We start from the raw sequence: 19,774 nt of genomic DNA, 5'->3' as shown, positions 1-19,774 counted from the left end.
GTTTGGTAGAGGACGAAGGAAAGGGTATCGTGTAGACGACAAGCGCGCACAAGAAGAACTCTGTTATCGTATAATAGAACTACACGACCATTTAGGAAAAATTGGATGATCGTTTAGGAAAATGGTATACGATCGTTTAGGGAACGCGTGAACTAGACGATCGTTTAGACGAATGAGAATCTATCGTATAGGCTCTCGGCGATCGCTCTTTCACGGTTTTTTTTGGGGCACGTGATATCGATTGCACAAATGAATTAAAAAAACTCAAAATGAAAACTATTTTCATATTTCAACTCGCCGGTTATCTTAACCTTCGTGGCCCCCACGTTCCCACGTTCATACGTGAAATAATTGGTTAATCATTAAATAATTAATCAATTAATTTATTTAATAAATATAATCATATTATATTTATATCCTAGATTTTGATATCATATATCTACATATTTATTTTTCCTCTACTTGATATAAATCATATTTATATCTAATTTTCTCCAAAATAATGTATCTCATACATTTAGCCAATTATATCATATATAATTAATCATTCCAATTATATTCATATATTGTACTTCCTTTTGTCAATTTGGATATTTCAAATTAACCCAAACACTGGTTTCTCGAATTTATCCAAGCTACCCAGGGACCTAATAGACCTGTGGCTCGAAGTTCCAACGGTACGTAAATGGCTAACTAAACTCTTTAGCCACGAGATTCACCATCTGTTAATTGTCAGTGATTCCACTAAAGACCAACAGTTGAACTATTTTTACCACGAATATATTTCTGTGTCCATTGGATATAACCAATCATGAGTACGATGACCCTTCACAGATGCTTATAATACAAGCTGAACCAATTTACCGTTTTGCCCCTATAGTTACATCTCACTCCTTAAGTACCATTGATTCCTCTAACAAACAATACAACATAGTCCAACTATGTGTGAACACCTCTCGGGCAAGAGAAGGTGTGTGGTGTCACATCGTTCAAGCCCCGGAATCAGCCCTTAAAGGAGCCATCTATCTACTTACCCCTGCCTCAGGGAAGGAGTGAATCATCTTGTGTAGTTGAATTCCCACTCCCAAATTAGACGTATCCCCAAAAATGGTAGGTTTGAATCAAGAGACATGACCACTCGCACCCATACAAATCAAATGACCACCCTCAATGGTAGGAGTTCCCAACCCAACTATGGATTGAGGTCATGTTACCTATGGTCATCCTAGTGAAGTGAATCTCTGTCATGAACGGTGTTAATATAACAAGACATTAACACTTCGTGTGTTAGTCTTATATAAACTCTTTGTATAGGATGCCCCGCTCACATGTCCCCAGCACAAATGATCAGACTCAGATCATTTGCTTGGCAAGTCATAACACTTGTAACCATTCCACAAAGCGCGCCGCATCCGTAGTATTACCAAGATAAGGTTTCCCTCCTATATCCATATACTACAAACCATTTTGGTTATCACTCAATACATGATCCACTTGTATGTCACCACATACATACTTGAGTCACATACAGATAACCAGGGATTTTATGTTTATTTGTTTGTGGTAAAGCAAATAAAACAAATAAATGAGCAAAACAACAAGATGTGAAGTAAATATCATATATTAATAATCACAGGTATTCATATATACTGTTTACAAACTACAGGACACGAGACTTTAGGACATCAACCTCGAAAATGATATCATTAATTCCCATACCCTGGTCAGCCGCCTGCAATTTCAGTTGCTTTTCAGACACCGACATTCAGATACCCATACTTGCAAGTGGTGATTTGACAGGAATAGCTCGAACTAATGTATCTGCTCTGCGTTAGAATTCTTCAAATGCATGCCTTTGCGTTAGTTCCGCCTGCGACACTTAGTAAAATTTACTGAAATCCTATGATAAGATGTGTTAGTGACGCAATTTTATCAAAAAGAATGTTTTTGTAAAGGTTAATTATGTTTGAAGGATTCTATGTGTTTTCCTTTAAGAAAGAAGAGATTTTATCATTAAGAATTCTGATTGTTCGAACTTTCAAGAGACAATAACTTGTATTTCTACAAGTTATCATCTATGTACTTCAATTATGTTTGAGAACTTGTAGATCAATCAGATGGGGTAAAACCTATTGGTTGTAAGTGGATCTACAAGAGAAAACGAGACCAAACTAGTAAGGTACAAACCTACAAAGCTAGACTCGTGGCAAAAGGTTTTACCCAAAAAGAAAGGGTAGACTATGAAGAAACCTTCTCTCCTGGTGCCATGATTAAATATATTAGAATACTTTTAACTATCGCTGCTTTTTATGATTATGAAATATGACAAATGGATGTCAAGACAACCTTCTTGAAGGGTTATCTTGAAGAAAGTATTTATATGTTTCAACCATAAGGGTTCATTGAACGGGGTCAAAAGTAGAAGATTTGCAAGCTTAAAAGATCCATTTATGAGTTAAAATAAGCATCTCGGTCCTGGAATATAAGATTTGACACTGTGATCAAATCTTATGACTTTGAACAGAATGTTGAAGAACCTTGTGTTTACAAGAAAATAGTCAACAAGACTGTAGCTTTTCTGGTACTTTATGTTGATGATATCCTTCTCATTGGGAATGAAATTGGATTCCTTGCCGACGAAAGAGATGACCAACATCACAATTTCAAATGAAAGATTTAAGAGATGCACAATATGTTCTTGGGATCCAAATAGTTTGAAATCGCAAGAATAAAATGCTAGCACTATCTTAAGCATCTTATATTGACAAAACGTTGTCAAGATATAACATGCATGATTCCAAAAGAGGTTTAATACTTTTTAGACATGGAATTCATTTGTCTAAGGAACAATGTTCTAAAACATCTCAAGAGATTAAGAATATGAAAAGAATTCATATGCATCAGTAGGGGAGCTGAATGTACGTCACGTTGTGCACATGCCCCGACATATGCTTTGCAGTCGAAATAGTTAGTAGATTCCAGTCTAACCTAGATATAGTCATTGGATTGTTGTCGAGAACATCCTTAAGTATATTTTGAGAACGAGGGACTACATGCTCATGTATGACTCTAAGGATTTGTGTTGGGGTTGATGTCCTAAATCTCATAGGATCCTATAGATTGTAATTGTATTGTACAAACATTTTATTTATGTAATAAAATATATGATGTTTTCTATCAAATTTAGTTGCATTAACCACAAATCAATAAACTAACATCCAAGGTTATCTTATAGTTTAAATATATATGTAGAGACATATGGGTGGATCATGTTTAAGTAATAACCTAAATGAGCTGTAGTAAATGGACAAGGTTGGATACCTTATCCTGGTGACACTACGAGTATGACCTGCTCTATAGATGTTATAATTGTTGTAAAATCTACAAATGATCTGATCCTAATCATTCATATAGAGACATGTGAGCGGGATATTCTATACAAAGGAGTTTGTATAAGACTAGACCACGAAATGTTTAGTCTCATTATATAACGTTGTTCATAATAGAGACTTACATTTCACCAGGATGACCATAGTTAACATGACCTGAATCCTGAGTGAGTTGTGAACTCCTGCCTATGAAATCGGTCATTTTTTTTATATGAGTGAGAGTGCCTAGATTGTCGACTCAACAAGTCTACTATTTTGGGGATTTGTCTGATTGGGGAGCCGGGAACATAACTACATAAGAAGGAATTCACTCATTCCCCAATGTTGGGGCAAGTAGATAAATTACTCCCTTAAGGCTGATTCCGGGGCTTGAACATTGTGGCGTCACACCCTCTCCTGGCCTGGGAGGGGTTTGGTCATAGTTAGACTATGATTTATTGTTCATTAGAGGGATCAATGATACTTAAGGAGTTAGATGTAACTACAGACGCAAAACTGTAATTTTGGTTCAGTTGTACTTATGAGCAATTTGTGAAGGTTCGTTGTATTATTGATTGGTTATATCCAATGGACACAGAAATGTATCTGGTGTGCGAAGAGTGCAATTGTCGGTTTTTAGTAGAATTTCCGATAGTTAACGGACGATGAATAATTTAATTAAAGAGTTTAATTAATTATTCATGTACCTTTAGAGCTTCAAGCTATAGGTTCACGAGGTCCCCTCGGTAGCTCAACGAGATTTAATGAGAATAAGTTTTTAGATTAATTTGAATTGTTCAGGTTAATTGAGGGAATTAATTATATATGATATAATTAATTAAATTTTAATTATATATATGATATAATTACTATAATGTATTTGATACATTATACTATTAAGTATTTATTTGAGAGAAATTTAATATTTGAATATGATTCAAATATTAATTATGTGAATTGGATTCATATAATTAAATTTAATATAATGAGATTTATATTAAATATCGTTATTGAGAGAATTAAACCATAAGTTATATTGTATTGGATACAATATTGAACTATATGTTATATGTTATATTTGATATAATATATAGTTTAATATATATTATATGATAAAGTAGTTATGACACACACATACATACATACATATATTAATGTTTATTATTAAATTTAATTTTTAGTAATAATAATAATAAACCACTTTTAAAGAAGGAATTGTAACACTGAATCTTTCGGCATGCTTTGAAGTTCTTATGATTGAGCCAAGGTACATCTTGTTGGTATAGGTAGTAACTTTTAATTATTTTAAGCCTTTCTTATTCATACTTCCATGTTCTCAGGATTCCTCTCATTCGGATGTGATATCGGTTAATTCATATACCCTCATGAACTCGGGTCGTCACACTAAGTATTCTAATACTCATCGTTTTCTCTATATTTTTTTCAGGTAAAGGAACGAATGTACCGAGCGCATGATGAGAGGATCCGTGACAAGGTCTTGGGACTAGTGATCATGTTTCCGCTTAATGTCATGTTTTTAAGAAGTTTTTAATGTTTTAAATTCGAATGTATTTATTTATTTTCAATGTTTTAGGGATCTCGAACTAAACTTTGTTATAGAAAACTTTAGAATATTCTAATGAAATTTTATTTATTTAGAAAATCTTTATTTTTGAGTTTACACGATCGACTAGTTTTGGTTCAAAATTTTATGCATGGTAGTAATAATCCAACTAGAGATCTTGAAAAATCGTGTTGTTACATTGTGATCCTACTAAATTGTTCTAACAAATTTTTTTTTTGTTGTTTTTTTTTCCCTAAATATTTTAATATTTTTTCTGCACCAAGTCACCCTAATAAACCGACCGACCACCTCCCATGAAATTCAATCTGGGTTATCTCCCGGTTTTAGGTAGGGTAAAAATCTTACCATGTACGATCGAATAGTTTTGGAACATGCTCTAAGCGAGCGCAAAGGCAACTCTGGGCAGAGCAACTTAGCGACACCGAAGGTGTGGATACTGGTGAAAGGAGATCGTACGACTGATTCTTCCAAATGTTGAGAATCATCATCAAGCCTCTCGCCCATTACGTATCCACTGTTTGTTCCGCCTCAACAAGCTATCTACTGCCATCTAATTCTCCAACCAGGCTGTTGGCTCCTTGGATTTCGATTCTCTCTTCGCCATTCTCCCACTTATCCAAACAGAAGGAAGGTAGCTACGACGTTGTTTCCCTTTTCAATAGAGACCCAACAGCTCCGCCGAAACTCTTCGTGGTTCAACCTCGTCTTCGTCCTAATGCATTTCTGCAAGCAAAGCTAAACGAGGCTTTGTGTCTTGCAAATTCTCTAGAAGAACAACGAGATGGGTATTTTCATATTGATTTCTTCGACAAGGACATACCCCCTCACGTCGTAGTTCAAAATCCTTCTGCAAGAGGGGCCCGGGCTGGTGAGTCAAAGAGATGTGAATTCTGTTGCAGGAATCACCCTTTTCTTTCTGTTCGTTCTTTGCTTATAAATTGCACTATTTATCTAACTGCCAGTGAAATACTTGTAGAAATTGGAATTGGGTCCTTCCTCCCACATGTTTTATTAGTCACTTCAATATTTATAGCCTCAATCAGGTCTTGTTATTTTAGGATTCTTCCTAGCTATGTTAAATTTGATTTAAAAAGACACGGGGACTAATCGACAATGGTATGGCAAGCATTCCATTAGTTAGAAGATGCTAAAGTTGATGAAGAATTGATTCCTACCAGTATCAACATTACAACCAATGGACTAAGATTGTAGCTGATTATTCAGAAGAGTTCCATAGATTTGTGCCAAAAATAACCTAGTTGATGTCGAGAACCATTAGCTAGGTTTGTTGATGGGTTTCCGGAAGATATAAAAGAGAGTAATCATACAACCCTTATATTATGTAAGGTTTCTTCCTTACCATTTAATATTTAGATATGGTAATAAGCCAAACACAGGGGAAATGAGTTTGACTACACAACAAGATAAGAACACTACGCAACACAACCAACTAAGAGGGCTGTTCTCTCCACAGTGAACTAATGTTCCTACACAGAAAACAAGATAACTAACCCTAGCCAAAACAAAAATAGAAATACCAACATTCCTTTGCAACAAGTACAACGTGGGACCACAACCAACTACCCTCTATTTGGGGTGCAAATCCCTTTTTACCCGTTCTTCTATACATGTTCTTAATGGATGGCCTAGCATTACCCCTATTTAGAAGAGCCCCCTTGTTCTCAAGGTGGAAATCTGGGAATTGCTGTCGGAATAACGCATGGGACTCCTAAGTAGCTTCATGATCAACCTGCCCCTTCCACTCTACAAGGCATTCCCACTCCTGTTCAGCCTCATTCCAGTGCATCTGTGACACTTTGCTCGGCTCCAAGACCCATTCTAATTCATCATTCAAAAGGGAGAGATCATGCTGCATGATGTGGTGGTTGTCGATTGCCTTCTTCAACTGAGAGACATGGAAGACCGGATGGATTTGGGTCATGGACGAAAGATCCAATAAATAAGCAAGCTCTTCAACACGGCTCATGACACGGAAAGGACCAAAAAATTTGGGGGCCAGTTTCTCACCACATTTCTTAGCCAATGATTTCTGGTGGTAGGGCCGAATCTTCAGATAAACCCAATCTCCTATGTCAAAAACCACATCGCCGTGGTGGGCATTAGCAAATTTCTTCATTTGATTTTGTGCGTGAATCGGGTTGTCTTTTACGGCCGCTAGGTCTTGTCTCTGGTTTGTGACCATTGCTCAACTGAGTAATTCACTATTTTTCAAACTGCTCGTAGGATATAATTGGTGGTGGGGATTGGCCTTATAGTACTTGATAAGGAGTAAGTAGTCTTAAGCGAAGCATATGTTGTGTTGTACCAAAATTCTACCCACAACAAGCTATCACTCTAGGATTTTGGTTTCTCGCTGCACAAACAATGCAAATGGAGTTCCAAACTCTTATTGACTACCTCCGTTGTTTGTCCATTTGGGGGTGGTATGCCGTATTGCACTTCAAATGTTGCATTTGAAAAAGCTCCTTCCGAAAAATGATTGAGAAATACCCGATCCCAATCCGACACAATTGACCTGGGATAACCATGGTGTCGCACCACTTTTTTCACAAACAGAGTGGCCACGATTTTTGCAGAGTACGGATGGGACAAGGTGATGAAGTGGGCATATTTGCTCAACCGGTCCACCATGACAAAAACAACGTCGTACCCCTTCGAGCGAGGGAGGCCCTCCATGAAGTCCATGGAAATATCTTCCCACGTGTGACTGGGAATGGGTAGAGGCTGCAATAACCCGGGGGAGACAAGGACTGTGTTTTATTCCTTTGACAGATTGCGCACTTTGCCACATACTTCTTCACATCCGATTTCATTCCATCCCAATACAATTCAACAGATAGTTGTTTGTATGTTTGCAAGTACCCCGAGTGTCCCCCAATAACCGAGTCATGGAAGGTATGGAGTATCGTGGGCAATAAACAGAAATTCCAAGAAAGAACCAAATGTTCCTAGCAAAACAACTTTCCTTGGCGCGCTGTATATTGTGGCACACTATCACTATCCTCAGACACTCGATCGAAAATGGCCTTCAGTTTTGAATCCCCCGACACCTCTTTATTCACCACACTCAAGTCAATCAGGGAAGGAACAAAAATGATATTCAATTGGGCCTCGTCGGGTATTTGGAATAAGGCATTTGCAACCTTGTTTTCAGGCCCTGCCCGATGAAGGATCTCAAAGTCGTATCCCATCAATTTCGTGACCCACTTCTGAACTCCTGGTGGGATTTCCTGCTATTCTAATATATGTCTGAGCGCCTTTTGATCAATTTACACCGTAAAGTGATGACCCAACAAGTAATGATGCCATTTTTCCATTGCCAACACAATGGTCATCAATTCTCGGTACGTAGACTTTTCTCCGGCCGCCGACGATAAGCTTTGGCTAAAGAAGGCTATGGACCTTTTATTTTGGGACAAAATGGCCCCTAACTCGGTTCTGGAGGTGTCCATTTCAATCTCAAACGGTACACTGGAATCTGGGAGTGCTAACACCGGCAAGGTGATCATGGCTTTTTTCAACGATTCAAATGCCTGCGTGGTCTCGTCGGATCAGACAAACCCATTCTCTTTTGTCAACCTCGTCAACGGTGTGGCAATAGCTCCATAGTTCGTCACGAAATGCCTGTTATAACCGGTCAAGCCTAGAAATCCCTAACGTTCCTTCACATTACGCGGAATGGGCCATTGCACCATGGCACAAATTTTTTCCTTATCTGCTTTGACCCCTCTAGCCGACACCCAATGACCTTACTCAATCCGATCCTTCGCAAATTGGCACTTCTTTTTATTAGCATACAAATAATGCTCACAAAGGAACCGAAAAACCATCGTTAGGTGTTCCAAATGCGTGGCCATATCAATGCTGTATACAAGAATGTCATCAAAGAAAACGAGTAAAAATCTAGAAGGTAGGGGTGAAAAACCTGGTTCATTAGTGCTTAAAACGTTGCTGGTGTGTTGGTCAAACCAAGCGGCATGACGAGAAACTCATAGTGATCCTCGTGCGTTCGAAATGTTGTCTTTTTCACATCCTCTTGCCGCACTATTATCTGATGGTACCTCGATTTTAAGTCTATTTTCGAAAAATCTGTGCGTCATATAGCTCGTCCAGCAGCTCGCCAATCATAGGAATAGGGAACTTGTTCGACACCGTGGCACAATTCAACGCCCGGTAGTCCACACAGAAACGCCAACTCCCGTCTTTCTTCTTCACTAAGATCATTGGGCTGAAAAATGGACTAACGCTCGGTCGTATAATCCTCGACGCCATCATTTCATTAATCAATCTTTCGATTTCTGTCTTTTGCACATGCAACGTTAGGGTCTTACGTTGATTGAATCAGTATTCGTTTTTAGCTGAATGCGATGATCTATCTGTCGCACGGGAGGTAACCCATTTGGCATATTGAATACATCATCAAACTCTCGTTGTAACTGGTGGAGCTCTAGTTGGAGTTCTGCTATGGTCTTTGTAACCACTAACTCTCCGTCCTCTCGCGGAATCCTTAGGGCTTTGAAAGTCAACCTAAAACCCTTGGTCTTCTAGCTGCCACGTCTTGGCTAACATCTTAGGAGAGATTTCCATCCGGGCTAGTGTCGGGGCTCCTTTGATCACCACCGGTCGAGCTCTGGTAGAGGGTACCTTGCTTGTGGACCTATAGTAATTTGCTTTCCGAGTGGAAGGAGAACTGCTTTTTTACCAATCCAATTGAATTCATATGTTTTGTCTCGACCATTGTGGAATGCCTTGTTGTCATATTAGGCATCCCAAGAGAATTTTTTACACATCCATCTCGAGGACATCGCATACAATTTGATCTTGGTTTAGGTTGCCTATAGACAAAGGCTCTGTGCAAATTTCCTTGACAACAGTTTCTCCCTTCTTTGTAATCCAGTTTACTTTATACGGATTTGGATGTGGTTCAATTGTGAGATTTAGAGCAGAAACAAGCTTCTTGGAGACAATATTCTCGGTGCTCCCACTATCTATAATCACTTGACATACTCTCCCATTGATTGTGCACTGAGTGCAGAAGAGAGCATGCCGTTGAGGATGAAGAACACACGAAAGTTGGTCACCATCGACCAGTTGAATATAAGCAAGGTCATCCATGTTATCTTCATCAAAGTCGGTTTCATCAAAGGCATCTTCTTCTTGGATTGCCAATGTTCTTCGTTGGGGGCACTCATTAGAGAGGTGGCCTTGCTGTCCACATCGAAAACATTTGCCCAAAGTTGCTCGCTGATAAGTATTTGAATCTCTTGGGAGTGTTGTTTTCAGCTCCTGTGGCATTCGGTTGTTTAGGAGGAACATCATCCTTTTTATGTTGTTGGTTTGCCATTGTTCCTGAAGTACTCTGCTGTGGTTTGTTTGTTGGGACTCTTTTGAATGGTTGTTGGTTGCCTTCTTTGGTAGGTCTTTGTCGGTTTTGGCTCTGCACTCTCTTCAATTGTAGTAGCTAGGATAATTGCATCTGCCAAATATGCCACTGGGTTTAATTTGACAGCTTCTTTGATCGAAGGCCAAGAACAAATCTTGACACCAATTGCTATTCTGTTTCAGGTAGGTTATTTCGTGTGCCTAGGTGGTGGAATTCTTTCGTATAATCAAAGATAGATCGGTCCCCTTGCTTGGAAAGTTGGTATTGGTTGTATAGTCTTTGCTAGTAGTTTAATGGGAGGAACCTTTTCTTCATCATCTTCAAAAGCTTCGGCCAAGGTTTTATTGGAGGTTTTCCATAGTATCCCTGATTGGTTTCTAGTTGCTCCCACCAAGCCGGTGCACCTATTTGAAATTTGAAGGCCACTAATTTGACTTTCTTTTCATCTGGGATGTTGGAATATTCAAAGAAATTTTCAACCTTTGAAGCGCAATCCAAAAATTCTTCGACATCCATCTGACCATCAAAGCTAGGGAGGTCAATCTTCATCTTGTATTCGGTCTCGTCTTGATGAAATTGGTGTCTTCCTTGATGCATTCCCAATCTTTCTTGGATTCCACAGTAATAGTTTTCACCTTCGCTTGAAGAATCAAAGTCTTGCATCATATAGCCCCATCCACAGTTTTCTTGGGGTCGAAATCTTGCTTGATACATGTTTCTTGGAGCTGAAATCTTGCTCTGCCTAAGTTCTTGATAAGGCGGTTCACTAATCTTGGCTTTCCTGGGGTTTCTTGCTGGTTCTTGCCTTTCCAAAATGGCATGGTCTTCAAATTTTGCTGTGTTCACACCAGAATCTTGAGGTTCTTGGACTCTAATCCACCCTTGTTTTGTAGGTTAACATGTTCTTGACCATCTTCTCCGGATTAAATGTTCATATGGAGTAAGACTTGGGCTAACATGGAACAGATTTCTCCCATTTTCACCTTCATCTCGTGGACTGACTTCTCTATCGAGGACATTCGGGCTTCCATGGCTGTTGTTGATGAGGATGCTTCCACGTCCATGAAGTTTGAGATCCAAAAGGAATGCGTGTTGGATGGGTGCTCTGATACCACTTGATGTATGCTCTAAGAATTTAAAGAGTAATCTTGTATTAATGAATAAGATTGTAGGCATTATAGGCCTATTTATACACATAAGGTGATTGGACAGCTAGGTAGCAGGTCAACCCCCTGAAGTAACCGGGGATTACAACTTCTTTTCACAGCCGGTTTACAAAGGCATAAAAGCTACATTAATTCATCAACTAATATTAAAAACATTCAATAAAGGAAGAATGTTACATTCAAGATCTAAGTCTAAATTGGAAGGCTTTTATTTTTCCAGCATACTAGTTTCAGATTTTGTTTTTCACCCCCTTGTATTAGAGTTCATCATGTAATAGCTTGGTTGCCGTCCCTTGTAATAGCTAGGTATTTTTTTTACGTTTTGGTCCATTGTATTAGGAGTGAATTACTGTTGTGATGGGAAGGTTTTTCGGCCTTCTTTTGTTTTGTTTAATTCTATTAATGTTCCGGATATGATGAGAGTGCTAAGGAGGTGTTAACCTAGTTGAGATGTCCGGGTGCATTCACTGATCCTTAGGTTTTAGTGTTGTTGTATCTCTCTTTGTATCTTGAGCATTAGTCTCAATTCATTATTTCAATGAAGATACTTGTTTCCTTTCAAAAAAAAAAAAAAATCCTACATCAACTCCCAAGGTTGGAGCAAACTTAGGCCCACTGAGAAAAGTTAAAAGTCCCCCCAAAACACCGAGGTTCAAGACATTAGGATGAATTCCAGCCAAAGAAATCTTCTCTCAGTAGCTCCAAATACAGTACACACCCAACAAATTATCTTTAGAAGTCCAAAAGCTTACACGATCCTTGTTAGATTTAATTGACTGAAAAAGTGTAGCTGCCTTTAAGAAATCCAAGGGTCACCAAAATATCAACCCAGATATGAATACTACCCAATTATTCAAAAGCTTCCATAAAAATCCAACAAAGCGCCTTTGAACTCCATACTTAATACAATAAAAAATCATGTTTCAAGGCAACAAATTCAAACAGGCAGCTGTGCAGAAGAGGGGGATGAATTTCTTGTAATTGAAAACCACAAGCATCCACAAAATAGATGAGAATTTTGAAGGAATTTGAGAAGGAGATTAGTAAGAATCACTCACTTGCACGGAATTACTGTCTTTTTGTTGAAATAAAGCATAGTAAGCTTCCCCGAAATGTTCCTCCGAAATGGCTTCTCTAAAATTGAAGCCAAAAAAGGATGAATTTCCTCACTACTCACTCATATTAACATTGGAATTTGATAGGCCCCGTATCACTGAGGTTTATGCGAGGAAGCGTGTGAGGAAGGGAGGTCAGCATGTGTGAGGGAAAATGTTAGTTATTTGTATGTGGGCCCGGGAGAATATTGTTAGTTAGGGTGAGGTGAGGGCTCTTGTGTGAGGGGGTTTATATGTGAGGTAAGGTTGTAGGTGAGGGATATCTGGAAATTGATCTTTGTAATTGTTCTCTTTGAGAATAGGAGAAGCAGGGAGCTCTCGAAACTTCCATTGTTCTGTTGATAAATAAAATTGAAGGTTGAAACCTATCAATTTTTGGTACCAAAGTAGTTATCTTGGGTATGGTGGGGAAGATGGAAACAGAGTAATGATGTTGGAGGAGAAAGTCGGGGAGATCGGAGAGAAACAAACAACGTTAGAAAGTAGAGTGGAATCCGGTTTCAGTGAGTGTAACGAGAAGATTGATGGCTTGGCTGAAGAAGTGCAGGCTATGAAGGGACAAATTGGGTTGATGTTATCACGGTTTGACGTCATGATGTCAGAAAAAGGATTGGCGTCATCAGAGCGGACGGTGACAGAAAAAGGGAAAGAAGTAACAGAGACATCCTCCAAAGAATATAAAAAAGAGGAAGAGCATAAAGAAGGTATCCATGCACTTGGGAACAAAGAGGTCCCACAGTTTGACATGAGATTGAAGAAGCTGGAAGTGCCTATATTCAAACTCAAAGGCGAGGAAGATGAAAACCCAGAAGGATGGTTATCAGAGCGGACGGTGACGGAAAAAGGGAAAGAAGTAACAGAGACATCCTCCAAAGAATTAAAAAAAGAGGAAGAGCATAAAGAAGGTATCCATGAACTTGGGAACAAAGAGGTCCCACTGTTTGACATGAGATTGAAGAAGCTGGAAGTGCCTATATTTAGACTCAAAGGCGAGGAAAATGAAAACCCAGACGGATGGTTACACCGTGTTAAACGATATTTTGTCGTGAATTGTTTATCGGAGAAAGACAAGCTGGACATGGCTGTGCTCTGTCTTGAAGGTGAAGCATTGGACTGTATCAGTGGGAGGAGGATTGGAAACCGATTGGGAGTTGGGTTGATTTTGTGAACTTTTCTTAGACAGATTCCGATCAGTGAATAAAGCTGATCGATATGCTCGTCTAAGGCGGCTGCAATAGGAGAAGACGGTGAGGGAATATCGCCGTCAATTTGAGAAGTATTTGGCTGGCTGAAAGAACTAGGAGAAAAGGCTATAGTAAGTAAGTTTGTGTGTGGGCTGAAGGAAGAAATCCAAAGTGAGATGCGAAAGCTGAACCCATGGGCCTCAAGGCCAAGATGACAATGGCCCAGTTGATCGAAGAAGATCAAATAATCCAGCAATGAAGGTACAAGGGTGATGGGCCGTCCAACAATGTGATCCTTGCCTTGGATATGAAACATCAACTTGAACAATACTCTTCAGTTTAGAAATGAGCATAGGATGAGTACAATCTTCTAAATTGTCAGCAAGTATTTCAGCATGTTAGAAAATTCTGGAATAATTTTTTTTTTTGAAGCTTGCTGGATTGCTGAAAATTTGTATAGAATCAATCTGGGGAATGGTGGTAAAATTAGATTATGGCAGGATATTTGGGTTGGGAACCGGAATCTCAAGAGCTCCTTTCCAAGAATTTTTAACGTGGCTCATTCCAAAGATTGTTTCATAAATTGTTGCTGGTTGTCTTCTTCAAATTATTGGGTTATTGCCCTGAGAGGGATGACTGATGAGGAAACTGCAGATTGGATTGATTTGTTGATTTTGCTAGACTCCAAAAGGCCCTCAGATATTGAGGAGATACGAAATCCTAGACTCTGAGTTAAGGCAGTTTGGCGGATGAAGATTCCTAAAAAGATTGAAGTCTTCTTGTGGATTTTTCTTCAAGGGAAGTTGAATGCTTGTGACATGCTCTAAAGAAGGAGGCGATCTGTGCTTTGAACCTGTCATGGCGTGTTTTTTTTTTTAAACGGAAACGAGACTATTCATTGATATAATGAAAGAAAGAGACTAATGCTCAAAATACATGAGAGAAAACAAAGAAAAAACTTCTAGCATGCCAATACAAGGCTAGGACCAAATTACATCATAAAGACTAAAACTTTAGAGAAAAAGTAAAACAATCCAATTAACACATAACTCAAAAGAAACCTAAATTCCAGAAAACTTAAACTCGAACAAGCCTGAAACAAATAGAAGAGTAGCTTTCACCGCAATATCTTGCAGACGTTGAACTTGAGATTAATGATGAGCCCATAAACATGATGCAATCTTTGAGAACAATTAAGAACTCCAAATATAATCACCCAAACTGAATATTTACTCTTCTAGGACAGCTTGATTTCCACAAGGCTTTAAACAACTTTGTATCCATGGATAAGATACAGCCAATTTCTTGGAAAGTGATTTAACCAAAACTGCCCAGAATCTTCCAAACTCCAAACTCTTCTGTCTAGATGAGACCAGTGTTGTTGAGGCGCAGCTAGGCGCTCGCCTTAGGTGAGAGGCGAGGCGATGGGAGGCCATACCGCCTTGCAAGTACCTCGGGCGAGCACCTTCAATGGGGCCCTCACGATTTGCGCCTTTCTGTCGCCTTGAACATATGTTCAAGGCGACACAGGTGCTGGCCTTTTTTTTTTTTTTTTTAATGATTCTTGCTTTCTTCGAACTTCTTTAATATCAAGAATCAAGATTTAAACAAGAAGTCAAGAAAAACCAAAGAAAGGAAGAAGAAATGAAGAAAAAGAATAGCACAAGTAGTAGCAAAAAGTTAAAGAAGTCATCTTTTTGTTTACCCATTGGGCCATCCATCGGTTGCTTTTCAAAAATGAAGCAAAGGAAGAAAAAGAGGGGTCGAAAATCAGAAAGGAAGAAGAAATGTTCTTTTATTTTTTACATTTCCTTGAAGAGAAATGAAGGGTTGGCTGCCAGCATTAAAGTAATGTTGGCTGCATGCCAACCAAACTGCCAAACGGCAAAATTTCTACCCTATTACTCAGAATTAATTTTTACCTATTTAAAATCATTTCTATTTCTATTTCTTTTTCCAAATATGTATTTCTTTCTCATATTGTTTTAGTTAATTTTTATTTTAATTCTTCATAATTTTGTTAATATTTTAACATTTTAAAAATCTATGTATTTTCTTTTATCAATAATTGTAAAAATAATATTTATTTATTAATTTTTTTTAAGTGTGCCTTGCTTCAATCGGGCAACGCTTTTTGGTCGCCTCTTGCCTTGAGACGATTAAAGAGCTTGTCGCCTTAAAGTGCGCTTTGTGCTTTGAAAACACTGGATGAGACATAATCAGAGTCAGGTAAAACACATCCTCTCAACAAATCATGAACTGAAATAGTATAAAAAATATATTTTCCATGAGGTCATGGCAATTTCACCCATGTAATGAGTATAAATTAGCGTTAAGTCGCATTCCAGACTTGCATTATCTTCTATACGATCAGAATAAGATAGGATAGCAATGCTTCCCTTACGATCTGAAACAACCTCAGTGATGACATCCAAACGAGTACAATCAGCAGCTAGCCATTGTGAAAGGTCAGAATGAATTTGTTCTAGTTTTTTTTTTTTAATAATTTTTTTCTTTTTTTAGCATCTCCAAAGTGTAACTTGTACTGTGAAATCTTAGTGAACTTCAATCCAAAAATAATATTTTTTTTTGAAAAGGAAACCATACTTTTTATTAATGCATAAAAAGAAAGTACAAGAGATGTGTACTTAAATAGGAGCGATACAAGATACGGGATCAGGAGATGCACCCGGGCATCTCAACTAGGTTGACACCTCCTTAGTGTCCTCATCACGTCCATAGAACTCAAACAAAAATGGAAAATATGGAACTTACAAGAGAATTGAATATAAAGAAAAAGCGTCCTCTTCTGATAGACATAATACATAACAAGAGGGAAAACAAGAAAATAAGCCTAACTACTTAAGTCTTCAAGGTTGGACAGTAGTGCCCCTTCTCCTTAAAACACAATCAAACTGGGAGGATGAATGCTTGCCAATTCAAACATAAAGCTTGAAGGGAGTATGCTGCAAAATGCTTTGAAAGAGAACACCATTGAGAAGCATTAAGTTTAGCAGCCTCGTAGCGGGAGAACCAAGTGTGTTCTCTATCTTGAAAGATTCTTTGATTTCTTTCGAACCAAATTTCAACTAGTATTGCTTTTACTGTATTGCACCAAATTAGATTTGGGGCTTTTTTGAGAATAGGACCAGTGAGCAACTGCTGGACGTTATTTTTACAAGTAATGTGGAAAGCCCAATTGATGTTGAAGGATTTAAAAAGGACTAGCCAACAATTTCTTGCGAAGAAGCAGTCAAAGAACAAGTGTTGTAAATCTTCTCCAGCTGATTTACATAAAACACACTGATTAGGAGAAAGAAAATGAGAGGGCAGCTTGTGTTGCAGAACTGAGGCGCTGTTTAGGGTTCCAAAAAGCGAGATCCAAACTGTAATATTCACTCTTCGATCACTATTAGTCTGCCATAAAGCTTTTAAAAGGTGGGTGTCAAGAGGTGAGGCCAAGGTAAGATGGTTAGACAAAGATTTTACCGTGAATGAACCACTTGCTTCTAAGGACCAAGATCGAGAGTCAGGTATGAAAGAAGGCTTTATGTTGGAAATAAAGAAGAGCAAAGTCTGGTAGTCTGGTATTTCTTCATCTTTTAATAGTCTTCTGAAGGGTAGAGACCAAGAGAGAGTTTGAGAATCCAATGATCCAAAATAGATCCATTTTGGTTGGAAGCAACTTTAAATAAAGAGGGAAAACTAAGTTTAAGGGGTGTGTTACTAGTCCAAGAGTCATGCCAGAAGGCTATTCTGCTTCCATTTCCCAGTTTGAAGACTGCCAAGGCTTCTACTTTCAACCAGATTTTTGATATGTTGATCCAAAGACTACGAAGACTACAGAATGACTTTCCAGAAGTGTTCCATTCACCAAAATTTCTACCATGAATACTCTTTATAACTTGTGTCCATAGAGAAGAATTCTCATGGATAAATCGCCACCCCCATTTGGCAAGAAGTGCCAAATTTCTTCTTTTTAATCCTCTTAGAGCCAGTCCCCCATCCTCAACTTTTTTTGATACAATCTCCCATTTTACCAAATGATTTAGCTTCCCTCCTTTATGTCCTTCCCAAAAGAAATTTCTCATAATTCTTTCTATAGAGGAAATAACCTTTTCTGGCATTAAGAAGGAAGACATATAATAGGTTGGTAAATTTAAAAGAACTGAATTGCATAAAGTTGCCCTACCGCCTCTTGAGAGGTTATACCTTCTCCATTTGTCAAGTTTACTCTGAAGTTTGTCTATCACCGGTTGCCAAAAGTCTACTTTTTTTGGATATTCGCCCAAAGGAAGACCTAAATATAAAAAAGCAGCTGCAAAGATTTACAACCTAACCTTGAGGCCACGGCTTCTTGCTTGGAATCTTCAATATTAATTCCACATATGGTTGACTTTTCCCAATTTATTTTCTGACCGGAGCACCATTCAAATAATGCAAGAGTTTTTCGGAGAATCTCTAACATTCCATCATCATTTTTACAAAATAAGAGCGTGTCGTCTGCAAATTGGAGAATTGAAATATGGATATTATCCTTTCCTACCACAAATCCTTCAAACAAACATTTTTCATGAATTCTGTTGACCAAGGCTGTAAGAACTTCACTTACTAAAAGGAAAAGAAAAGGAGAAAGAGGGTCTCCTTATCTAATTCCTCTTGTTGCCATAATTCTTCCTCTAGGCCTTCCATTGATGAATATGGAGAATTTAGGATTGGATATACAACCCATAATCCATGAGATCCACTTTGGATGGAAGCCTTTTTCATGGAGAATTTTTTCAAGAAACTCCCAATCAACTCTATTAAAGGCTTTTTCCAAATCAAGTTTTAGTATCCAACCTTGCTTCTTTTTGACTCTATACTCCTCAACAGCCTCATTTGCTATAAGAATTGGGTCAAGAATTTGCCTTCCTTCTATGAAGGCACTTTGAGTTGAATTTATTAGGCTTGGCATGATCACTTTGAGCCTTTCTGCAAGCACCTTATCTATTATCTTATAAACAATAGTAGAAAGGCTTATAGGTCGAAAGTCTTTTATCCATACTGCTTCCTCCTTCTTTTGAATTAAACAAATGAAATTCTCCTTAATACATGAGTTGAGTTTACTGTTGTGAAAGAATTCCTCGAAGACATCTTTAAATCCATCCTTCAACAAGTTCCAGAAATGAAGAATAAACTCCACTGTGAAGCCATCTGGTCCAGGAGCCTTATTTTTACCTAAGGCTTGAATAGCAGTTTTAATTTCTGCTATATTGAATTTTGCAATCAAATGAGTATTATCTTCAGTTGAGACTCTTGACCAAGCCATATACAAAGGTATTGAACGAGTACCCGTGCATTTTGTGTATAAATTGGAAAAGAAATCCAATATGATTGTTTCTATCTCTCTACAAGATTTGGTTGGCAATCCTTGGTCGTTGAATAATTCAGCAATAAGATTCTTCCTTCTTTTAGCTGCAAGGAAACAATGAAAAAAAGAAGTATTCTCATCCCCCAGAAGTAGCCAATTCAGCTTACTTTTTTGAATTAGGTCTCTTTCTTCTGCTTGGTGAAGAGATAATAGGCCAGCCTTTAAAGACACTCTCACATCTTCTTCTGCTGAAAAGTTCTCAAGGCTGTCGGCTTGGAGGTCTTTTTCATTGATTTCTTTCAGCAGAGATTCTTCTCTGATTTTCTAGACTTTTTCGTGCTCTACCAGCCATCTTTTAACACTATGTTTTACCCTTCTTAGTCTGGAATATAAGGCAAAACCAGTCCAATCCTGCTGCCCTTTTATCAACAAAGAATTTTCAATTATCCGACAACATTCCTTATTTTTTAGCCAACTGTTACAAAATCTAAAAGGGGAGGGACCCCACTCAAAAGCACCAGCTTCAAAAAGAAGAGGAAATTGATCTGAAATAGTTCGAGCTTGTCTTGACACTCTTGAATCTTCAAAGAACTCATCCC

At 38.2% G+C, this 19,774-nt stretch overlaps 1 protein-coding gene across 2 annotated transcripts in view; it reads left to right on the top strand.

Annotated features, from left to right (window-relative positions):
- Window positions 1–5,260: 5,260 nt before the first annotated feature.
- Window positions 5,261–19,774, top strand: part of LOC120081770 (GTP-binding protein At3g49725, chloroplastic) — a 60,761-nt gene continuing 46,247 nt past the window's right edge. The window contains exon 1 of one of the 2 annotated variants that reach the window (XM_039036933.1): window positions 5,261–5,821. In XM_039036933.1, the coding sequence (XP_038892861.1) occupies window positions 5,425–5,821 (397 nt within the window). In that variant the 5' untranslated portion in view covers window positions 5,261–5,424. The remainder of the gene's footprint in view (window positions 5,822–19,774) is intronic. The other variant, XM_039036941.1, reaches the window with a different exon arrangement.

Source organism: Benincasa hispida, chromosome 1, assembly GCF_009727055.1.
Source record: "Benincasa hispida cultivar B227 chromosome 1, ASM972705v1, whole genome shotgun sequence".
Classification (NCBI taxonomy): domain Eukaryota; kingdom Viridiplantae; phylum Streptophyta; class Magnoliopsida; order Cucurbitales; family Cucurbitaceae; genus Benincasa; species Benincasa hispida.
This window is presented reverse-complemented; position numbering and strand designations above follow the sequence as displayed.